Consider the following 24,598-nt stretch of genomic DNA (forward strand, 5'->3'; position numbering starts at 1 on the left):
AAGAGAAAGAAATGTACGAACTGAATTAATACATTTTCTCCAAATTAAAAACTAACTTTCCTAAAGCTGAACTGCAAGCTGTACTGCTACTCAACTGAATGCATAAACTAATAGAAACACTGACAACTAGTGTGCCCTTTTTTATGATTTAAGGGGGGAGGGAGTGGTACTAAAAGTTATGTTTGAGAAGAAGGTTGACACTGGTTCAAAGCTTAAGAAGCATCAAGAGAAAATATAGATTACAATAAAGACTACTGACTAGAATTTTTTAAAAACGAGGCCAACAAAGGATATGGAGTCTTCATTTAGATTATTTTCATTGAAAAGGGATGGGACCAGAGTGTGTCAAAGGTAAAAAGAAAGATAGTCATTCAATCAGACTAGTGGCTAAGGAATAAATGTAATCATCAATTTACTGTAAAACTATACCATTCATTCTATTTAAAATATATATATATATTTATTGATTTCAGAGGGAGGAGAGAGGAAGAGAGAGATAAAAGCATCAACGATGAAAAAAAATCATCAATCAGCTGCTTCCTACATACCCCTTACCGAGGATCGAGCTTGCAACCTGAGCATGTGCCCTGACCAGGAATCAAACCGTGACCTCCTGGTTCATAGGTCGACCCTCAACAACTGAGCTGGGCTATACTATTCATTATTCTTTACGTTTTCTCTCTAATCCCAAACTGGATGGCTGGTTCTTTTTAAAGTGCAAATGAATAAATGTGACCCGCTACAAATTTTAACTTCTCAACAAGTTATATTAAACATTACATTAGGAGAACCAAAGCAAAAAATATTTTAGAGGTTCTTACATGAAAAGCAAATACTAGATGGGAGGAAAAGGAAGAATTCCAGAGAACATCGAAAGTTAAATAATTAAAGAAATCTTATTACAAAGCAAGAATTTTGAGCAGTGCTGTATAACTGCCTACAAGTACTGTATACTGTTTTGTAGAAATGGATTAATTTTTCATTTGCTGAAGTCACCAAAAAGATACCTGCTAATAAAAATAAGGCAATAAATCAAGAGGAAAATATTGGTCAGAAAATTAGGAGATAATCTTGTTTAGAAACAAACGTATGTGATACACCAATTCCTGTGCAGCCCCTTTTCAAGATGTCCAAAGAATAGGTAAGGTTAGAAAGAAAAGGAATTCCGCTTTATCTTTCTTATATAAGAATATCTTAGCAACCTAAATATGAAGTAAAACATTAATATAAGACAGCTTTAAATATAAACAGATAAAGTTAAATAAAAAAGACATATATCTATCTCTACTTTAATGGAAGTATGGATCAAGTTGCAAAGTAAATCCTAAGGAAGTCAAATGCCACTGTTCCAAATTGGGGAACAAAAAGAGCTAAAATTCTTCAATGACAAGAATTGTGAAAACAGCACAGGCCTGAGTTATTCCACTAGAGCCTAGATCAGAATTTTTTAGGTGTTCTTCAAACCCAATGCTCACCAAGTAAGTTTCTCAAAGGTCAAAAAATGCTCCAATTTAATTACTGACACATATTTAAAAGTTGCCACATTGCAAGAACAAAGCTACTATGCCTAAATAAGAGATTTTCACTACTCTAGTAAAATTACAGAAGCTCCTCCCGCCCCCACTCAACCATCTGCAGGGGATATAGTGCAAAACCCCAAGTGGATGCCTAATATCACAGATAGTGCCTAATCCTATATATACTATGTTTCTTCCTATACATACAAACCTTTTCACCAAATGGAAGTACTTTTTACAGGTTAAGTTCTCTTTGGTATATCTATTAGAATCATCTACTATACTAGCATTACTACTCTTGTGCTTTGGACATTATTAAGCAAAATAAGGGTTACTTGAACACAAGAACTGCATCTGATAACCAAGAGGGCTACTAAGTGACTAATGATAGGCTAGTGTACACAGCAGGAAACACAGGACAAAGGGGTGATTGACGTCCTGAACAGGATGGAGTGGAAGGACACAAGATTTCACCACACTACTCAAAATGGTGTGTAATTTAAAACTTACAAATTGTTTATTTCTGGAACTTAATATTTTTGGACCACACCTGACTGTGGGTAACTAAAACTGAGGAAAGTAAAACTGCAGATAAGGGGAGACTACTGTAATGCCCGAAAACTCTCACTCCACTTTTAAGTCAATATGCTAAGTGAATTAAAATCCTTTCAACCACAAAAAGATTTAGTCTTCATACTAAAAAGATGACTTGTACTTAGGAATTTAATGTAGAAACCTGACAGATATCACCTTAACCAAGTGACCAAAGTTAACATCACTAGTAATGAATAAAACAAACCAGTATCATGAGCCTCCTAATATGATGCACTAAGCACTTTTGTGATGTTCCTGCTAAAAATACATAACCTGAACTTAATCACGAGGAACAGTAGACAAAAACCCAAATTTAGTAACTGTATCCTTCAAAAAAATTACAATACAGAAAAGACCGACAAACTGTTTCAGGTTAGTAGAAACTAAAGCAGAAACTAAACAGCGAAATACAATGTGTGATCTAATTCCAGCCTTTATTTTGGTAATAATTGGAACAACTGGCAAAATCTAAATAAGGTCTGTAGTTAAACACTGATCTTTAAAGTTACTACTTAACTCTAACTTTGAGAATTATACTACGGTTATAAAAGAGAATGTTCTTGTTTTTACAATAAAAAGTACAATTAAAAGTACTTAGGCAAAAACTATTTTTTTCTTACAACAACATCAATATACAATGTAAATATGGGTAATATGGGTGAAGGGTATTTGCCAATTCTTTCACTATGATTGTAACTGTTCTTTAAGTTTGAAATTATCAAAATTCAAAGTTAAAAGAAAAAAATAAGACTATGAAAAGTACTATTGATATATAGTAATATTTCAATATATAATTTTAAAATTAAAAAGCTATTTTTTCTTTTGTTTAAATATATATATTTTATTGTTGATAGTATTATAGATGTCTCCCATTCCCACCCCCCCTTTTAATCCCCTCCTCTCAGCCCCTACGCATCCCTCCAGGTCTTCACCGCCCCTATTGCCTGTGTCCATGAGCTAAAAAACTATTTTTTTCTTATAGCAACATCAATATACAATGTAAATGCTCCCTTAATACTGTTAACAGTTAAGGTGAATTAAGCTTAATGAGTATTTTTCTCTTTCCTGTTGCTTTCAATGCATTAATCCTCCCACTGGTAAAAAAAAAACAAAAAAAAAAACAAACGTTTTGAACAAACATCCTAACACTTGCAAAACAGCACAGATGTCTGCTGCCATATGCAGTGATCTCTGATCCCACAAGTGAACACTGAGATTTACGCAGGAAGTTGAGGAAACAGTGAATATAGAGAGGAAAAGTGGTAGCAAGTGAAGCTAAAGTCTTGTTTTTTTTCAAGCAACATTAGTCAAGCAATAACAAAAGTTTAATTTAGAGTAAATTAAAAGAAAAATAGCCAGATGTTCATCTTTAAGGACAAAACAGCTCCATTTTAAGTATATATCACTGTTTATGGCTAGTTCAGGTTTAAGTAGATTATAAGTTCAATGTCACAAATGATGCATACAACAGTCCACAGCAGATGGAAGACTTGGTCTCACCTTTACTTAATATCAGAATAAATGGGCCAGAAATCGGATCAGGATAAATAGGCTAGAATTAGAGCAGAGGAGATGCAATTGGACAAAAAAAATATCCCAACAAAAGGACTGACTAAAAAGTTTTTCAAGTGACATTTTTAGAGGCCTTGAGAGTCAGACCTTTAAGATGACTTTTTTTCTCTTTCCTGTTTCTCTTTCCTTATTTTAAGACACTATAAATCTAAGAACCAGGGAGACTCAGTGACCTTAGTTATAGAGGGAGTGGGAGCAAATAGTTAAAAAGTAGAAGCCTACCCTCCTAGGTCTAAAATTAGTATTAGTCTACATACTGAGTCAATAGAATCCACTTACGTGGTTATAAAGGAAAAAGTAGGATTTACAGATATACTGCATATTTAACCAAATCTTGCCTGTTTGAAATGATCTGCAATGAAACCACACAAGATTCTAAATGAAAGCTACTATATTTCAAAGACTATTTATCCAACCCCAGCACCAGTTCTTTTAGTTACTATTTTTTTTTAATATATATATTTTTATTGATTTCAGAGAGGAAGGGAGAGGGAAAGAGAGATAGAAACATCAATGATGAGAGGGAATCATTGATAGGCTGCCTCCTGCACACCCTCCACTGGGGATTGAACCTGCAACCCAGGCATGTGCCCTGGCCTGGAGTTGAACCTGGGACCTTTCAGTCCATAGGCTGATGCTCTATCCACTGAGCAAAACAAGCCAGGGCTAGTTACTATTTTCTGATAACAGAAAAGAATTCTAATAAGATAGGTATACGAATCACCAATATTTAGTTTTTTTAGTTAAATTTTTTCATACCTTAATTGCTATTTAGCTACTAATTTATCAAATGTTCACTATGTACCAGGAATAGCTAAGTATTTTATATGCACGAACTCATGTACGCATTTTGGAATCTAAAGTAGATGTCTCAGTGACAGGCAATTCTTTTCTATGGATTACAGAGACAAAAACCTTGAAGTCACAACCTAACAGTTGAAGCAAATCGTATCACAGGTATTTGTTATAAATTCAGATTCTCACCAAAAAGAAAATAACAGAACTCCCCAAAACATATTTAAATTTTACAGACAAAAAAAAAAAAAAAAAAAGGCCTAAAAAGATTAAGTAACTTACCTAAGATTATAGAGCTAATAAGTGGAAGAGCCAGACTAGAACCCAAGTCAGGCTTCCAAATCCATGCTTTTAAATCCTAGGTCTAGTCCCTACTTTTTAGAGTAAAGTAAGACATTTAAAAGTTAAAACCTGTTTACATCTAATACAAGTGCTGCATACAAAGAATCCTGTTACATTATAATTGAAAACATTTATTTAACCATTTCTCCATATAGACTTTTTTAGAACAAGACTATCCTATGTATTAAAACTAGCGAGCTCTTGCCCAGCTCAGTGGTTAACTGTCTACCTATGAACCAGGAGGTCATGGTTTGATTCTGTGGTCAGGGCACATGCCAGGGGTTGTGGGCTGGATTCCCAGTGCAGGGTATGCAGGAGGCAGCCAATCAATGATTCTCTCTCATCATCGATGTTTCTCTCTCTCTCTCACCCTTCCTCTATGAAATCAATAAAAAATATATTTAAAAACAAATAACTAGCAAGTTCTTAAAAGTAACATATAATTTTAAAGTACTTAAAACAACCTATCGAAGTATTTATTAAAGGATTAAGATTAATAAAGACAAGGTAAATATGAGTCATCACAAATAAAATGCCTTCTTATACTTGAGGTTGACCTGGTCTGCATATCCACATTCCAAAACAGCATGAACTTTGTTCCTTCCCCACTACCTAACTTTTCTATATGCAATAACTGGCTGATTTTTTCCACGGGTGACACTCTGCTTCTTCTACAATATACCATGAGAAAATTTTACTTTTTGTTTTTCATTTGAATTTTTAAGAACATATTTTTCCCTACCTGCTTCTATAACACACATCAGAACCTAGAATGCCTTTACTTTACTGAATTTCAATAAGGCATTTATTATATCTTTCCATAGCCAGGATTTCAATATTTATCTTAGAAAGTACATTTAAGCATTACTCTGTGACCATGAATTATAGAATACATGGATAATAATAGAAGTGAACAAATAATTTTCAAAGTATTTTCCCACTATAAACCAGATAAATTAGAATGATTAAAGTTCAACAAGCAAAAGTTGTAACTAATTTTATAGCTCTTGTTCTAGTAGCTCTCTAAAATGATAGTCATTCTCAGAGAATGTGACAGTTTGTTTTCCCAATTAATTTGTTTAAATTATCTCCCTAAAACTTTTATTTCCACTGGTATAATCTGAAAATGCAAGTCTTACCTGTCAGAATTGTCTGAAAAGCAGCTTCTACATTTGTAGAGTCTAGAGCTGATGTCTCAATGAATGACAAACCATTCTTTTCTGTGGGGAGACGCAAGAAGTTAAGTTTTGTGCAAAGTTAATACAAAAGATGTAATACACTCAAGGCTTTAAATGGAAATATAAAAGACTATTCCTTTCCTTTTTTAAAAATTAATTTTAGAGAGAGAGGAAGGGGGAGAGGGAGAGAGAAATAATCGATTTGTTGTTCCACTTCCCCAACTTCTTGGCAATAAGGATACCATTCTTGGCAATAAAGGATACTTACACTTTAGTAGATTAAAATTAAACATAAGAAATTTTTACTGGGTTCATTAAAATAAATACTTGGTATACCTAAATACTACCACAAGAATGATAACACTACTCAAAATATAGTAAATTATCAAATATCCTGCTACTTCTATCCCTTATGGTCCTTTAACCACACAGCTATGGTATAAACAAGGATGGGTATATGAGATTCACTTAGAATTCTGTAACTATATTATTTGAAATAAAGCTTCTTGCCTGGAAAACCAAAAATCGGCATAATCACTAGTGGAGGCTCACAACCTTCACTAGCCAAGAATGTACAACGTTGCCTTCTGGTAGAATGCCCTTCCAGAACAGTGGCAAGAGATAGGTAGATCCCCTGTAAAGCTTAAAAGTTATAATTCCTAAGCAGCTGAATGCCTATGATCCTTGACACTCCCTGGTCTACTACTTTTCAGAACCACATAGAGCAGCTTTGGTAAACACAGAAACATAATGGAAAAAGAAACAAGAATACAGAATAGATTTCATCTACCCTTTCCAGGAGAGAAAAGGAGACAATATTTATATTCAATTTTTGGCAGCAAACACTCAAAATACTATAGTGTTTTAATGACTCAAAATTAAGCAAAAGAGCCCAACAGTCATCATATACTTTAAAAACAACAATCCTTGCTGAACGTTCATTATTTATTCATGTTTACTTTTCTGAAACTACTGTGAGTGATTAACCTCATTGGAAGGGTTATCAAAACTGAAAATATGACAGTAAGAAATACAGAATCACTGTAATAACATGAAACTCATATCACTAACCTGCAAAAGCTCTTGCTTCATCTGTAGGAACTGCCCTGAGATGACGCAAATCACTCTTATTGCCCACAAGCATGATAACAATGTTACTATCAGCATGATCTCTCAGTTCTTTCAGCCATCGCTCTACATTTTCATATGTGAGATGTTTAGCAATGTCATAAACCAACAAGGCACCTACAGCTCCACGATAGTATCTGAAAACAGAAACATATGTAACTATTAGAAAACAACCACAAAATAGAAGGAAACACTAGGAAGAACTAAATATATATATATTTAATATATTAAAATATTATATATATTTTAATATGTTTTTACTGATTTTAGAGAGAGAGGAATGGAGATGAAGAGAGAGAGAGAGAGAGAACATCAACTGGTTGCCTCCTGCACACCACCTACTGGGATCCCACAACCCAGGCATGTGCTCCAACCAGGAATCGAACCAACCTTTTGGTGCATGGGAGGGACAACTCAACCAACTAAGCCACACTGGCTAGGGCATGGATTATATATTTTTAAAAACACATTTATAAATAAATTTCAAAATCCTAATACTGGCATTCCTAAAGGGGGGGAAAAAACCTTTTTTGATAATAAAAGTCAGCTAATTAACTTAATGGCAACCAATTCACTTGATGGCAGCCTATTTCACAGAACTTAAAAAACTATTGAGACTTACGCTGATGTTATAGCTCGATATCGCTCTTGCCCAGCCGTGTCCCATATCTGTGCCTTTATTGTTTTTCCATCAACCTGGATGCTTCTTGTTGCAAACTCTACTCCAATGGTGCTCTTGCTTTCAAGATTAAACTCATTTCGAGTAAATCGAGACAGGAGATTACTCTTTCCAACACCAGAATCTCCGATAAGGACAACTGAAAAGACAAAGAACTTTATCTAAGATGAATGAAACAAGCACACCACCTTACAACAGCAATTTTCAAGCGGTGTGTCACAAAAATTTTTTAAACATGCAATACCTGACTATTTAGCCAGAAGCACTGACTTCTTTTCCCTTAGATTATCAAATAAAAGAATGATACCACAACAATAGCCGTCCAGTGTGAATGAATCAAAATTATTCCTATTTTTCTGTCAAACTGACAAAAATATAGGAGTATATATTTTTGGTGTGCCGCAGAATTTTAGTAGTTTGTGTGTGCCATGAGATGAAAAAGGTTGAAATTTGCTGCCTTAGAAGGTAACTTGAAAGATGAATCCTAAACCAAACAATTTGTGACTCTAACTTGTATCAGACATGAAAAATAACAAAGGATATTAGTTGGTGGTATAGAGAGAAAAAATGAATATTATGTTCTTGGTTTCTTCAAAGAGTAGGTGTGACCTCAGGACTCACACCTGGGCAAAATGAAACACATTTAACGTATGAGGCATCAGGTTTATAAACTTTGCCACCCAGATCACAGAAACAACATTTGCATTTAACAGACTGGCAGGAAACTAGAGACTCCTCCAAAAACAAACACTCCATCCACTAAGTTTAACAGGGAGCCTAGGAAGCTGACTAATAATTCTGAGCCAACAGGGAACATACACTTTCACTTACCATTTCATGATTTGTTTAAAAAACAGGTTTTGTTTTTTAAAACTGACTGATTGACTGGAAGAGAAAGAGAAACAATTTGTTGTTCCACTTCTTTATGCACTCATTGGCTGCTTCTTGTATGTGCCCTGAACTAAGACTGAACCTACAACCTTGGAGTATAGGGACAACGTTCTAACCAACTGAGCTATCCAGCCAGGGTTTTAAAACAGGCTTTGATTAGATAAAATCATTTCCTATAATTACTATTTAGGAGACAGTTTATTTATTAACTAATAAACACATGGGGATTCTTTTCACCCAAGGCAATATTCCCCTTAATAATTTTAAAAACAATGGGGATATAGGCAGTTAAATTATTTTAAAGCATGTCTATCAAAATTTAAAGAATAAAATGAGTTCACTGATTTACAGGATCTGAGCCTGATAAAAGTTCTTTCCTTTGTAAAAATGTTATAGGCACTTCAGGAAATATTATACTTATTCCTATTGTGAACTACTAATGCTTCTTAGTTCTTACTAGCTAATCTAGACACCAGGACTAGAAAATCAAATATGCAAAAATAACACCAAATAAAACTATGCCTTACTAAAGAAATTGCGATTTGGTGGAATGGACAGGGAGTGGGGAAGAATGTAAAAGCTGAGGGGCAAAAAATAAAATAAAATGAAATAAATAAAGTAAAATAAAATAAAATAAATAATAAAATAAAATAAACTGAAAGGCAGCCCTAGCCGTTTTTGCTCAGTGGATAGACCAAAAATATATATACTGGACTAATATTTTTTTAATTTTTTTATTTATTGAGTTGAAAGAGAAAAAAGAAACACCAAAAATATATATTTTTTGTAAATAAAAATATATTTAAACAAAAAATTGAGAGGCAGGTGTGGCTTAGTGATTGAGCATCGATACATGAACCAGGAGGTCACAGTTCAATTCCTGGTCAGGGCACATGTCCAGGTTGGAGCTCAATTTTCAGTAGGGGTTGTGCAGCTGATTTTTGATTCTCATCACTGATGTTTTTCTCTCTCTCCTCTCCCTTCCGCTTTCTGAAATCAATAAAAATTATTATTATTTTTTTAACTGTGAGAGTTCACTGCATTCTAGTCAGAGGGCGAAGAGAATCCAGTATGCATTCCTTCCCTGCCGTAAGAGTGGATAGAAGCTGGCCTCTGGGCAGTCTTAGAGGGAGTATATTATCAAATGCATATCTTTCTGGTTTCCTTTATCAGCTGATTCAGCAAGAAATCATCCAGGCAGCAGTGATTCCATGCAGCACAAGGAGTTATTTCTAGCAATATAATCAAGTAGAGGTGGCAAATACCACAGATATTATAATAAATGCCTTAAAGTGGATACCAAAGAATATACTAAGGTTATGAAAGTAACATATAATACACGTCCAATTTTATAGGAAGGTTGGTTGATATGTTAGTTTCCAAGGTCCACCATTCTGGACGTGAGATCAAATCCCAATTTCAGTAATAGAGTCTACCCTCTTAATAGGATACTCACTATTGCCTCTCAGTGAAAGAGGCAGAGTGTTCTGCAAATGAAACCTCCTTTGAATCATTTTTGGTCCCACACTTGCTCTGAGGTATAAAAGCCTCACTTTAAGTGGGAATAGGAAATAAAAGAAACCCAAAAAGTTAACCATTTCTATTTCATGGGCACTCAGATATCAATCAGTAATTCAGGAGCCAAAGAGCAAGACATCTAGAATGATAACACCTTTAGAAAATAAAAAAAAGCACCATCTCCCTCCCACAAAAACTCTAGCCCTTTAAAGTTTTTTATTTCTTCCCTTTTGACCTCCACTTTAACTAATAACTATTTTCATTGTCTCCCCATCCTCAAATCTTTATGCCATCATAATGTAAGTTAGTGAGGGCATTTTCCCCCTCAATGTAAATAATTAACATTATGAAAAATAGCACCTTTAGCTAAAAATAATTTAAGACTTATAAATGCTTTATACAGTATAAAATAGTTATCTCAATGAGACATAGACAAGATTGCTAGAATTAAGATTAGCAACTTGTTAAAGGATCATATTTTAAGTTACAACAGAAGATAATGTTTAAGAATAGTGCTGCTAAGATGATGCTGAGAAATGACACAATAAGGAAAGCTGCTTCTATTCAGTTACCAAATGAGAAACCAAACTAAGAAGTAAACATTTAGGCTCACTAAAAAAAATAAAATAAAAAGATTTTTAGTAAGAATAGATTAAATTATCTAAGCAACAGGAGAGAACTCATTGGCTATGATTTAAAAATCAAACCAAAGCCCTAGCCAGTTTGGCTCATTGAATAGAGCTTTGGCCTGCGGACTGAAGGGTCCTGGGTTCAATTCTGGTCAAGGGCATATGCCTGGGTCGCGGGCTCCACCCCCAGTAGGGGGGTGTGCAGAAGGCAGCCAATCTATGATTCTCAATCATTGATGTTTCTATCTCTCTCTCCCTTCCTCTTTGAAATCAATAAAAGTATATTTTAAAAATATTTTCATAGACTCAAACTTAATTTCTAATTAGTTTCTTTCATTAAGATGGTAATATTTAATTGCATTTTTTAAATGTAACACACAATATGATCACACTACACAGTTCAAGAAAGGAATTTGCAGTGACTTTCCTATTTTCTATAACTGGTATCTTAGGTTAAAAGTACTTTGAACATTCTATAACTATAGCCATCATCATAGATATAAAAGCCTAATATGCTAAGTGTCCAACCCATCAGTCAAGCAGTTGCTATGATGTGCACTGACCATCAGGGGGCAGATGCTCTAACTGGTAGGTTAGCTTGCTGCTGGGGTCCGGCCAATCTGGACTGGGCGAGACAGGCCAGACATGCCCTGGAGCCCTCCCATGGTCCCTCCCTAGCTGGCCAACCTCCCACGATCCCTCCCAGGCCGGATTGAGAGAGGGCACAGGCCAAGCCGAAAGACTCCACTGGTGCACAAATCCATGCACCAGGCCTCTAGTAAAATATATAAACATAAATAACAGCATCTACATATGAAACAACTATAGCATTTCTAAAATAGCCTGACAGTATTTATTACCACTTGGTTAACCTTATCTGCTGAATTTTAAGTATTATCTCTAACCCTAAAACTGAATTTGGTTCAATATATATCAATTAGGCAGCTAAATGCCATAAAACATACATATTAATTATATTAAGTAATTAAAATTTCCACCTATTCAACCACATTTAGTTTTATACACTCCCTTGCAAACTAATATACTGGGCTAATTTTTATTTTTTTTATTTAGTTGAAAGAGAAAAAAGAAACATCAATTTGTTGCTCCCCTTATTTATGCATTCATTGGTTGATTCTTGTATGTGCCCTGACTGGGGATCAAACCCACAATGTTGGTGTATCAAGACAATGCTCTAACCAACAGAACTATCCAGCCAGGCTGAACTAAAATTTAATTCAACAAATCAATCATAGTATTATCAGATCTGTAAGTTATCACCTGAAGAAAAAAGTGATAGTTTTTATACTGGCTTTTATAAATAAACTTGGAGATCTTTCTACTCTTCAAATTACAGAATGGGGCAACAGTAGGTTTACACTTGTGAGTATTCAAAACAGCTTATTCTTATTATTTACTAGAGGCCCAGTGCACGACATTAATGCACTTGAAAGGCGGGGAGTCCCTCAGCCCAGCCTGCGCCCTCTCGTAGTCCAGGACCCCACAGGGAGCGGGCCTAAGCCGTCAATCTTTAGCACTGGCATGGAGGCAGCGAGAGAGGCTCCCGCCACCACTGCAGCGCTCGCCAGCTGTGAGCCTGGCTTCTGGAGCACACTGACCACTAGGGGGCAGCTGCTACATTGAGCATTTGCCTCCTGGTAGTCAGTGCACATCATAGCAACCGGTCATTCTGCTGTTCGGTCGATTTGCATATTAGGGTTTTATTATATAGGAATAGTTATTGTATTTTCCATATGAACAAATGTAAACCTACTTTTGCCTCATCCTCTATATTCATAGTACCTCACCGAAAGAATCTTCATAAGGCTGAAATCTAGACATGTTTTCCAGACTCAGCAGAATCCGAGTTGCTCAACCAAAAATTTTGAAAGAAAACTACCAAGATGCAAGAAAGCAAAGTTCCTATGATCATTTCTACTGATAATTAGCTGATAATTAATTATTACTGACCTACAATGAGATTAAAAAGAAAATGGTGTAGACTAAGTAATCCAGGTATTTTCAGAAAATATGACTGAGTGGATTGGTGTCTACCACAATATTTGTAAATAGGAACTATGGTTGATGCTTATTTCACTTATGTGTTCCACAGGGCCTTAACCACATTGTGGTTTAAAATAAAAAGTCAAGTTTTTAAAAATAAAATCAATCACCTACCAAAAGACTTAATATTAAGTTTAACTAAAGAGTAATGTTCAGCCCTAACTGGTTTGGCTCAGTGGATAGAGCGTCGGCCTGCAGACTGAAGGGTCCCAGGTTCGATTCCGGTCAAGGGCATGTACCTTGGTTGCGATCGATGTTTCTAACTCTCTATCCCTCTCCCTTCCTCTCTGTAAAAAATCAATAAAATATATATTTTTAAAAAAGAGTAATGTTCAAGAACAAATACATAATTCAGATTAACTGTCCTGCTCTCCCCACATTTGGATCACCCTATACTAATCAAAATACAGCTGCTGCTTCTTTTTTTAAAATTGATTTTAGAGAGAAAGAAAGGGACAAGGAAGGAGGTAAGGAGGGAGAAACACCGATTAGCTGCCTCCCATACTTGCCTAACCAAGGTATGTGCCCTGACCAGAATCTGGTTTTCAGTGTAGAGGGCCAGGACAATACCTCTTCATTTTTAATTGGTTAGAGTTACAAACTAACTTCCATTCCCTCAACTATTAAGTTTGCTGGTAAGCCTTCCTCCAAGTAGAGAGCTGCAGCCTATCTCATGTCTAGAATGAACCATTTTAAAAAAAATACTATTAATTCATTTTGAATAATAATAATTGTATAAATAAGAATTTGGCTAAATAATCAGCACTGAAATAAATAAAAAAAGTAACTCATATCCTTTAAGAACTTTAACTGGAAATCCTTCTCAGCAGAATTTTTTAAACACTCTACCTTAAACAGCAAAATATACAGCAAAATGAAACCATAACCCATGGAAACAAAGTACTTTAGAAGTTCCTAGTTTTAAGTTTCCTTACTAATATTTAAATGCTCTTATATTTATAAAGATTTATGGTTTAAAAAAAAAAACCTGACAAGATCAGAGTAACTTCTTTCACATTATTACCATTTATTGAGTCCTCACAGAAACTAAAATTTTATAACCAGTCCCATTTAATTCTCACAACAGCCCTGAGAGGTACATACTGTTTCCTTTTTATAAATGAGGGAACTGACGCTAAAAAAGTTAACTTTCTCAAGGTCACAAAACAGATTTAAGACCTGAGTCAGGATTTGAATGGGCCTCTGTGACTCCAAAGCCCTGTGCTCTCAATCATTGTTAGTAGGATGCTCTAAACCCAAAATTAAGTTAAAATTCCTTAAGCCAACCCAGGATAATATTCTTAGTGAAAAAGAAATGGCTTCTATAAACCAACATTTAGGTTCCAAACCAAACAGAAGAAATACTCTGACAGTCTATCTTGTTCTGAATTAATTACTTCAAAGGTAAGCTAGCTGCTCACTGTCACGGCACCTCATTAAAAAAAATTTTTTTTTAATTTTCCCTTTAATAGCTAAACTCATGTCCAGGGTCTCACTTAAGTAATTTCACCTGATCTCAGATGACTTCAGCAAACAGTATATAAAATGCATTAGGTACCCTCTTCTTGTAAATGACTTTCCACTCTGGGGGGGAGGGGGAAAGGAAGGGGTAGATACTGAACATATTCAATATTCACCCCGTATAATAGAATATTCTGGCCCAGAGGAGCAAGTGGTGATAAGGGCATCATCAGCTAGTATGCCGAGATTTGCAAAGTACTGGTAAAGTAAAGAAATGTTACCTGCTGCATTTGGTCAGTCATTCTTCCTTAGCACCCAATTGCAAAGTCAGACACCGTCACCATGCTTAACACTCTTTCTAAACTCCACCCTCCACTGTAAAGCTTTGACAGCAATGGCTTCGCCCTCCCTGGTAATGATCTTTGTTCAGCATCATAACCACTGATGGCTGCCCTCCTAATTCAGGAGCCAAGAAAGAACGTCAGAGAGAGAGCCCATTCACTGAACAAAAAAAAGCACTTACTGTACTCTTTTCTCATTGGAAACTGTACCCTTTATCTCTGCTGATTTAAAACACACACCCACACACAACTATTTGGATTCTTTCCGGACTAACCAATAAGCAATTGTTTCTACCCACTCCTCACCCTCCGATATGTGTTGTCTTATAATAAATATTTAATTCGACCGACGAGCACACAACTTCTCCCCGCCGCCCACTTTTTGGGAAAGGTCTGTAGCCAAGGAGGACTCTTCCCTTCCTGCTCTAAAAACAGGTTGGGTGCTCCCAGCGCTGCAGCAGGAAGCGGCCAGTCCACGGCGATAAAGGCAGCTCGCATTTGTGCAGCGCACAGCCTTTCCTGCCCGGGAACCGGGCCTGCAGGTCTGGCAGGGATAACAGCCACCACCCATCCGCAACCCCTTCCCGCGAGCGGAGTCAGAGTCACCCCGGGCCGGGCCGGGCCGGGCGCCGCTGGGGAGGGAGGGAGGGTGGGAGAGAGAAGGCCGGGTGGGCGGTCACACCGTCGGCCGGGCCACTGCGACAAGTGCGTGCGCGGGTGACGGGCCACCCCCTCCGGCCCGGCGCCCAGCCTCGGGTCGCACGGCCGCCCCGGGAGCGCTCAGCACCGCCTGGGGAGGGAAGGCAGAGAAAGGGCTGCCAATCCCGGGGCAGCGCGAGGGGACCGGCGGCCGGAGCTGTGGGCCGGTGCGGGCCGCCGGCCGCGCGGATGTTCACCAGGGCCTGGCCCCGGGATGGACATGGCTGGGGGAGCTGTGTCCGAGGGGAAGAGGGGCGGAGGGGAGGCGCCGGGGGGACAGGTTGGCGGATAAGGGAAGGCCGGTGGTGGCGGTCGGCGCCCAGGCTAGGTGAGGAGCGGAGCGAAGGGCGGGTCGCCGGGGTGCAGGAAGGGGAGCGAGCCCGGCCGAGCGCAGACCGAGGGCGGGGGGGCGCCAAATCCCAAAGAGAAGATGGTGGGAGGGGCGACCCCCGAGAAGGGGCCTAAAACCCGGGAAAGGAAGATGACCCGGGGGAAGGCAGCCCGCCGCCAGGACACTCGGTGAGGGGCTCCGAGGCTGGCGAAGGCCTACGAGGAGGTCGCTCTGAGCCGGGCCGGTGCTGGCGAGGGCCATCCCCACCCCGTCGGAAGGAAGGAAAAGTGCTGAGCTGGGAGGCCAAGGGGCACGCCGCACGGAGAGGGAAAGGCGGAGGAAGGCCACTTCCAGTCCTGAGGTGGCTTCACGCGGGCCCCCCGGGAGTGTCCCGGGCCCCCGGACGCGAGTCGGGGAGAGCGGGAGAGCCCGTGGCCTCACCTTTGAAGAGGTAGTCGTACTCGTCGTCGCGGGTGCCCATGGCGCGGCCGAGGAGTGAAGGGGCGGGAGCAGCAGTGGTTTCGGTGGGACCAGGGGGCGTCGCTGCAGGGGTAACCCAAGCGCCTAGCTTCTGCTGCCTGACCGGGTAAAGAACCCCTCCCTGCCGGACGCCACTTCCGGTAGACCTCAGGGGAAGTACTTCCGGGGAGGCTGCGCCCCGCCCCTGCGCCCAGGAAGGGAGGGCCGTGCGACTACCGTGTGAGTCTTCAAGTTTTCACCTCCTCCTGGAGGCGCAAAGGAGAAACAGCCCTGGACTCTTCGCTGATTACACGGTTTGCAGCCGCTCACCACACTCTTAGTGTCCCCTCCCTCATTTTCCGCACCTCCTTGCTGGAACGGATCGATTTTGCTTCTTCACGGTGGGTTCGTGCGTGGGGGAGGGGTAATTAGAGAGCCGAAGGCGCTTTTCTGTATGTGGTGGTTCCATGGTGTAATGGTTAGCACTCTGGACTCTGAATCCAGCGATCCGAGTTCAAATCTCGGTGGAACCTGCACCATTTCATTTACGCTTTTCTGACCAACACTTTAAATTCTTTTAGTTATTCACCAAGTGATAATTGTTATGACTAATATATATATGAAGGGGGTTTCATAAAATTTAACCCTTTGCCTACAAAGATCTCACAAATGTACCCCTTCAATCCTGTACTTTCTGTCACCTGGGTGCCTCCTAAACAACCTATTCACTTCTCCCTTTTTTAAACCTGGGCCCTTTTCTTCAAACCTTAATTGAAAAGCTTGGATTAATTTGATTCCTTTTTCTAGAATTTTTAACCTCCCAACTTTATTCAAGAGCGGGCTCTTTTTACTCACTTTCCTCCAAAGTCTCTCAAACTATTTCCAGATGTCATTCAGAGAATTTTGCCCACCCTCCTTACAAGATTCATCAAGAAATTCTTGAGCCACAACCTCTAAGCCAGCGATTTTCAACCTGTGTGCCACAACAAACTGGTGTGCTGCAAGAATTTTTAAAATGTGCAATACCTGACTATAGTCAGGGGCACTGACCTCTTTTCCCTTAGATTGTCAAATTTTAAAATGACAACAGCCAACGCAACAATAGCCATCTGATTTGAATGAATCAAAATTATACCTAATATTTTTTGTCAGATTGGCAAAAAATATAATACAGTTTTGGGCATGCTGTAGAATTTAAGTAATTTGTGTATGCCATGAAATGAAAAAAGTTGAAAATCACTGCTCTAAGTTAAACTCATTTGCATAATTAATTTGACACAGAGCAAAGATGGCAATTTCCATTTCAGCAGAAATATGGATACTAAGACAAGTGATTTGCCAAAGATCATGTAGCAGGGCCTCTCTATATTTACAGTTATTATTCCAAAAACTTTTCCCATTTATTGCCAACCCCCCTCCCTCCCCCGCCCCGCCCATATCACCTATATGCAAACCCTCAATTTAGACTTTTGAGCAAAGGTGATGGCTAATAAGCAGAATGATGGCTCCCCAAAAATGTTCTCTTCCCAATCCCTGGGAACTGGGGGCAAATCAAAGGGGAATTAAGGTTGCAAATAAACTGATTGTTTTGTAATCCTCACTGGAGGATATGTTTAGAGAGAGGAAGGGAGGGAAAGAGAGGGAGAGAGAAACAACGATTGGTTGCCTCACATACATGCCCTGACCAGGGATTGAACCTGCAACCTAGATACATGCCCTGACCAGAAATCAAACCTGAAAACTTTATGATGCACTTTATGCTCCAACCAGCTGAGCCACCTGGCCAGGGCAAATCAACTGATTTTAAAATAGTGAGATTATCCTGATTCTCCAGTTGGGGCTGATATTGTCACAAGGGTCCTTAAAAGTGGAAAATGAAGTCAGAGGAGGTCGTGATGTGGTGTGAGAAGGCCTTATAAAAAGTAATAAACAGAGCCACTTCAAAATGGAGTCGTAGCTGCCATCCCAGAGGAACTACCTAGCGTGCGTTACTCCTCAAACCTGTGGGATGTTGAAACTGGTCAAAATAACCTTTGGATTGGGCCTAAAGCAGCACTGTATTCCAAACAACTGTTTGCAAAGCTAACAGGAAAGCAGAAATGAACACTGGACTAAAAATTAAGGATATTCTTTAGAATTAGCATCACTATGTTAGTACTCATGCACCTATAGAAAATTCCAGGACCCTTCAGTCTGCAGGCCGATCGGCTCTATCCATTAAGCCAAACTGGCTAGGGCAATAAAAATATATTTTAGAAAATAAAAAAATAAAAATGGATCATATATTTATTTAATAAAATAAAGAAACAATGGGCTGAAATGGAGTCAGTTTTGCTAAGCCATGTCACCAAACAAAAACTTACTACCCTAATTGCATTTTCTGCCTCTCCCAGAAGTAGAATTTTAAATCAGTGAGTCTGGAATCTCTTGATCATCAATACCAGAAAGGTAGGTAATCTACATGATAGAACCCCTTCCATTTCCTTCCCCAAAAGAATGTGACCTGACCTAAAAATAATCATATATATAGGTATGTTTGTATTTACTTCAGAGAGGAAGAGAGAGGTAGAAACATCAATGATGAGAGAGAATCATTGATCAGCTGCCTCCTGCAAGCTCTCTACCGGGAACCAAGCCCAATAGAAACCCAGGCATGTGCCCTGACCGAGAATCGAAACTTCCTGGTTCATAGGTCAACACTCAAAACACTGAGCCACATGGGCTGGACAAAATAATCCTTTCTTTGCTTTTGCTGATAATAGCCCTTCTGCCTATAAAAATCTTTCAGTTTGAACAACCCCTTAAAGCTCCTTTCTAGTTGCTAGATGAGATGCTGCCTGATTCATGAATTGCTTAATATAAAACCAATTAGACCTTGACATTGAATTTTGTTCTTTAACTAGCACTTGTGGCTTTGGAGATGGAGGAGGGGGGCCAGGAGCCTGGGAATGCAAAGGCGTCTAGAAGAAGGAAAGGGCAAGGAAATGGATTTTTCCCTAAGGTCCCCAGAAGGAACATCGCCCTTAATTTTAGCTCAGTGAGACCCACATCACCCAGTGTGTGATCATTTGTTACAGCAGCATTAGACAACTAATACAGCACCATTTTCAATGCTTTCTGTGACAGTGTAAAGCAATAGAAGGTTTGTCTAAGGCCTAGATTCTTCCTTGCGCAGGGGTGAACATTATCCACATTAGAAAAGAAGCACAATATTATTCAAGCAGTTAAATATTTGCACTGCACAGTCCTAGCACTACTCAGGTGGGTACACAACATGGGCCCAAGAAAAGAAGAATATCAATAACTAGACAGTTCTGAAGGAGTAAATAATGAAAGTTCTGGTGATAAGTGCCACAGGTCAGAGAGACAAAGAATTAGAACTCCCTAGAGGAGGAAGAGAAGGAGGAGGAGGAACTAGCATTAACCCCTGAAGGAAGAAGCAAGGAAGGAAACTCATTTTAGGAAATTAGATGATAAGAACATGTTGAGCAAGGCCTATAATGCCGGAAGAATAATTATGAACTTTTCCCCTTAAGTCATTGTTTCTCAATGTATGTTCTTGTTATCGGAGAAATTCGGGTGTTCTCTTCCCTACTGGGTGCTGGGGGTAGGATCCGTACTATATCAAGAAAAATAATTTTCTGAGACTTGCATGGGAGGACAAGTGATTTTTATTTGTGTGGAATTACATCCCTGAGTTTCCAATGTCCCGTTCCAGTCATAGAAGAAGTGTAGCTGGGATTTCAGTAAAACTAAAAACAAGGCCAGTGTCCAGACTTTCCAGTCCATGTTGCAGCTGGGTCCAGTTCAGCATCAGGCTAGTTATAGCCCATTAGTCCATTGTGTCCATTTTAGCTCAATGAGACCCACATCACCAAGTTTGTAGTCATTTGTTACAACAGCAATAGACAACTAATGGACCATGTGGGTGACTACAGGAGAGCTCACCCTGACCAATAAGAGTCCCAAGTACATAAGGGGAATCAAGAGAAACCAAAAGCAGGAGAGAGGGAGCTTCTTTGTTCAGGGAATTAAGTATCCCAATTTTACCCACTCTTGCTGTGGCCATGCCCATTCTGGCCAATGATCTGTTCCCTGGTGTGACTGACAAGTAAGTACCTTCCCTGTGTCCCCCCAACTTTACTGGACATGAGTCTACTCCTCCCTATCTAGTCCCTTCCCCCAGCAATCTGTGGGAAATAGACTGGTGGCTGAGCATACAGCTTTAGCTTCCTAGTGAAGCTGTCCAAATGACAAGCCTATATTTGACCTTCCCTTTGCTCCTTTCCTGCTATTAGTAACTAGTTAATTACAATGGTATCATTCTGAGAATGTCATAGTGTTCCTCAAAAGAAAGATTGCATTGTCAAAATAAATTGAGAACTACACACCTTCTCTCCCCACCCCCTTAGAAATTCCCTTATGTATTACTGTCTACAGCCAGCCAGTAGTATGTGGGTTCTTGCAGGAAAGACGTCACAAAATGAGATCAAGTGATTTTTAGAGGACGGTTATTAAAGCTGGAGACAATGAAACAAGGAAGAGCCTAGAATAGAAGAAGCAACAGGGACTAGATGAGGGAATGAGCCTAGGCTGGGCTGCTTTGGCTCACTAAGAAGTCAGAAAAGCCCGGCTGGTATTGCTCAGTTGGTTGAGCATTGTTCCATGCACCAAGAGGTCGCTGGTTTGATGTGGTTGGATTCCCAGTCAGGGCACATGCCCAGGTTTTGGGTTTGATCCCTGGTAGAGAGAGTGCAGGAGGCAGCCGATAGATGTTTCTATCTCTCTCCCTCTCCCTTCCTCTCTCTCTAAAATGAAAATATATTTTTAAAAAATAAAATAAAAACATATTTTTTAAAGTCAGAAAAAAGGGGATCTTAGGGACAAGGTCAGGAGGTTAGCACAAGAGGAGTTGCTGCTGCCCATTGCTCCCTGGTTGCTAGCCTTTGGGGGTCCTTTAGTGTTTAAGGGATGCATGCCTGTGGGGGAAGGAAAGGAGGAAGGGAAAAGTGAGGGAGTGCTCCTAGGAGGGAGAGTAGGTGCTGGAACTTTTGTTTTTTTCAAGGGTTTTAAAGGCTGGGAATTTAAGAGAGATCTTAAGGGAGGATCTCAATAGAATATTAATCAGTTTTATGCAAATGTGCCCAAATGACTCTCTTAAGTGTTCTTTGTTCAGGGAAGATAGGATTTTGCAATTTACTAACTAAATGGCTATAAACTGCTTGACGTTTAACTATCTATTTTAGTTTCCTTATTCCACTTGTCCTGGCTTACTATCCTGCCTCACGGGACAAAAAAGGGGCCACATACTAAACCTGACAAGCACAGGGGTGGCATGCATGGGAAGCCTTACAAACTCAAGAGACCTAAAGTAACCACATAGGATGGTCTGAAATTAAAACTTCCTAGCTAAAGGTGAGTAGCCATGTCCTAGGCTGGTATCTATTTTGACAAAGGTCAATCTTTACCTTAGCTGAGTGTGTCTGTTATCTTTTGGTATATCTCTGATAACATACTTTTGGAATGTCAGGGTAATCTTTTTCTAGACCCCTTAGGGCAAAACAGGTGCAGGAGACCAGAGAATCCCTCATTGTTATCTCGTTCTCCACATACCATCTCTATGTGCTATAAATGTTCATTGTTAACTATCCCATGCCTAACAATGTAAAAGTATCCCTTTTACTTTTTATCCAATCTCAGAGATTTCCACACTATGCTTTCTTCTTCCTCCCTAACCTATCACCAATGGATTTCATGTAGTCCCCTTACAGCTTCTCCTCTGATTCTAATGTATAAAATAAGGTGCAAAACAGCTATTTTCTGTAGCATTTTCTCAATCCATTGAGATTTTGTTTCCTGGCAGTTGTTGTCAGTTTGACTCAAACTCATAAAAATTCTTACAGCCATGGCCAGGTGGCTCAGTTGAAATTCTTACAGCTCTGGCCGGGTAGCTCAGTTGGTTGTAGCATCATCCAGTACACTAAGAGGATTCAGGTTCAATTCCCGGTCAGGGCGCCTATGGGAGGCAAACAGTTGATGTTTCTCTCTCACATCATTTCTTGCTGTCTCTCCCTTCCTCTCTCTCTCTAAAATGAATAAACATATCCTCAGGTGAGGATAAAAAATATTCTTACAGATTTGTACCTATTTTACCTTGACACTTAGCATATTGCCACTTTAAAGACTAGCTCTTCCACTTTGAAGAAATCTTTTTTTAACTGTGTTGAAACAGCATTTACCAGATTCACCAGACCACAGAACTCTTTTTCCATGGAACACCCAATAGCATGCTTCTAAACACTTTGGGGGGCCATCAAACATTTGTGGAATGAGGGGTGATTGAAGTAAACCTGGTCTTAAGGAAAGTAAGCTGGGATAATAATCAGCTTCAGGACACTGTCTAGTGCCTTCTGCCAGACAACCCTCAGTGTCTTCTGTATTGGAGTCCTTAATTCCTCATCAAAGGACTTCTGATTGGAGTCCTTAATTCCTCATCAAAGACATAAGAGCATCAGAAAACAGGGCTGGAGTACCTGGAAACCTTAACTTTAATGACTGCATGAAAAGCTGTGCCAGCAGCAGCTGCCATGACCACGCGAGGAACAGCCACTGTCCACGACTGTCCATGGAACAGTCTCTGCCCATGACCACCCGAGGAGCAACTACCTCCCAAAACCACCCAAGGAGCAGCTACTGTCGCCACCATGCAACCCACCACCAAGCCCACGGCTGCAGCCACAGGTCCCACATGACTCAACACCTAGATCCTTCAGTGAGAGCAAAAATGGGGAGACAGAAGAACAACCCCCAAAGGAAAGAAAAGGAAGACTCACCAGAAAAAGGAACTAAATGAAACAGAGGTGTACAATATGTCAGAAAAGGACTCAAACTAAGGGTCATACAGTTCATAAACCGATGGGTGAGAAAATCAACACCATATGCAAGAATCAAGAGGAAATAAGGAGTGAAATAGCTACAATAAAAAACACTATGTAAGCTTTCTACATATAATGAACAACATAAAGTGATGAACAAAAATAGAACCAGAGTCACAGAAGCATCGAATAGACTGTCCAACCTATGTGGGAAGGCAGAGGGTGAGGAGGTAAGAGATCAACCAAAGGACTTGTATGCATGCATTTGAGCATAACCAATGAAAACAGATAGTGAGGTGGTGAGGGGGGAAAGGAGACTTATGTAATACCTTAAACAATAAAGAATTTAAATTTTTTAAAAAAGGAAAAGTAAGCTGGAAAAGCCAAATAGACTGCTGACCCACATTGGCCAGGGGAAAATACTTTTTTAAAGACATGAAATAAGTAGCCAAAAGAGGGAAACAATACAAGTTCCATCAACAGATGAATAGAAACAAAATGTGGTGTATACATACAATGGACTATCAGTCAGACTTAAAAAGGAATGAAATTCTGATGCATGCTACCAAATAGGTGAACCTTGAAAACGTTCTGCTAAGTGAAATAAGCCTGGCACAAAAGGACAAATACTGTATGATTCCACTTATATGAGGTACCTAGAATGAGTAAATTCTTAGAGACAGAAAGTACAAAGGAATGGAGAGCTATTGTTTAATGGGTACAGAGTTTCCATTTGGAATGATTTAAAAATTCTGCAAATGGATAGTAGTGATGGTTGTACATCATGAATATATTTTATGCCACTGAACCACTTAAAATGGTTTACTTTATATTATGTATTCTCTTTATTTAAAAATATTTTTATTGATTTCAGAAAGAGGAAGAAGAGGGGGAGAGAGATAGAAAATTTATTGGCTGCCTCCTGTACACTCACAACTCATAACCCAGGCATGTGTCCTGACCAGGAATCAAGCCAGTGACCTCCTTGTGCATAGGACGATGCTCAACCAACTAAGCCACACTGGCCAGGCTATTATGTATATCTTAATGCACGCACAAAATTAAAAGAAACTGGATCTCAGTTGTTTTTTTTAAAGTGGATAAAGGCAGGAAACAGCCCTGGACGGTGTTTCTAAATTGTTAGAGCATCAGCCCTCACATTAAAGGGTCTTGGGTATGATTCCCAGTCAAGGGCACACACCTGGGCTGCAGGTTCCATCCCCACCCTAGTCACCTAATCAGAGCTCCTATGGGAGGCAACCAATCTATGTGTCTCTCTTTTCTTCTTCTTCTTCTTCTCCTTCTTCTTCTTCTTCTTCTTCTTCTTCTTCTTCTTCTTCTTCTTCTTCTTCTTCTCTCTCTCTCTCTCTCTCTCTCTCTCTTCCTCCCTCCACGCTCCCTTCTACTCTCCCTAAATATCAATGGAAAAAATATCCTTGGGTGAGGATTAACAAAAAACAAAACAAAACAAAACCAACAAAACAAAATAGAAAACAGAAGGTCAGGAAAAAGGGTAGATAGTGGC

At 39.3% G+C, this 24,598-nt stretch overlaps 1 protein-coding gene and 1 non-coding gene across 3 annotated transcripts in view; one reads left to right on the forward strand and one right to left on the reverse strand.

The window, feature by feature from the left end:
* RAB11A (RAB11A, member RAS oncogene family) overlaps window positions 1-16,365 on the reverse strand; it is a 17,485-nt gene extending 1,120 nt beyond the window's left edge. Inside the window, exons 1-4 of one of the 2 annotated variants that reach the window (XM_059697758.1) lie at window positions 16,181-16,363; window positions 7,749-7,944; window positions 7,070-7,263; window positions 5,960-6,040 (exon numbers count right to left, since the gene is read on the reverse strand). In XM_059697758.1, coding sequence (XP_059553741.1) covers window positions 5,960-6,040; window positions 7,070-7,263; window positions 7,749-7,944; window positions 16,181-16,220 — 511 coding nt within the window. In that variant the 5' untranslated portion in view covers window positions 16,221-16,363. Of the gene's footprint in view, window positions 1-5,959; window positions 6,041-7,069; window positions 7,264-7,748; window positions 7,945-16,180 lie in introns of both variants that reach the window. The other variant, XM_059697764.1, reaches the window with a different exon arrangement.
* Window positions 16,366-16,659: 294 nt separating this feature from the next.
* Window positions 16,660-16,731, forward strand: TRNAQ-CUG (transfer RNA glutamine (anticodon CUG)). Its single transcript has one exon. It is a non-coding gene; the product is annotated as a tRNA-Gln (tRNA).
* Window positions 16,732-24,598: the final 7,867 nt, after the last annotated feature.

The sequence above is a fragment of the Myotis daubentonii genome, chromosome 1 (assembly GCF_963259705.1).
Source record: "Myotis daubentonii chromosome 1, mMyoDau2.1, whole genome shotgun sequence".
NCBI classification, from domain to species: Eukaryota; Metazoa; Chordata; class Mammalia; order Chiroptera; family Vespertilionidae; genus Myotis; species Myotis daubentonii.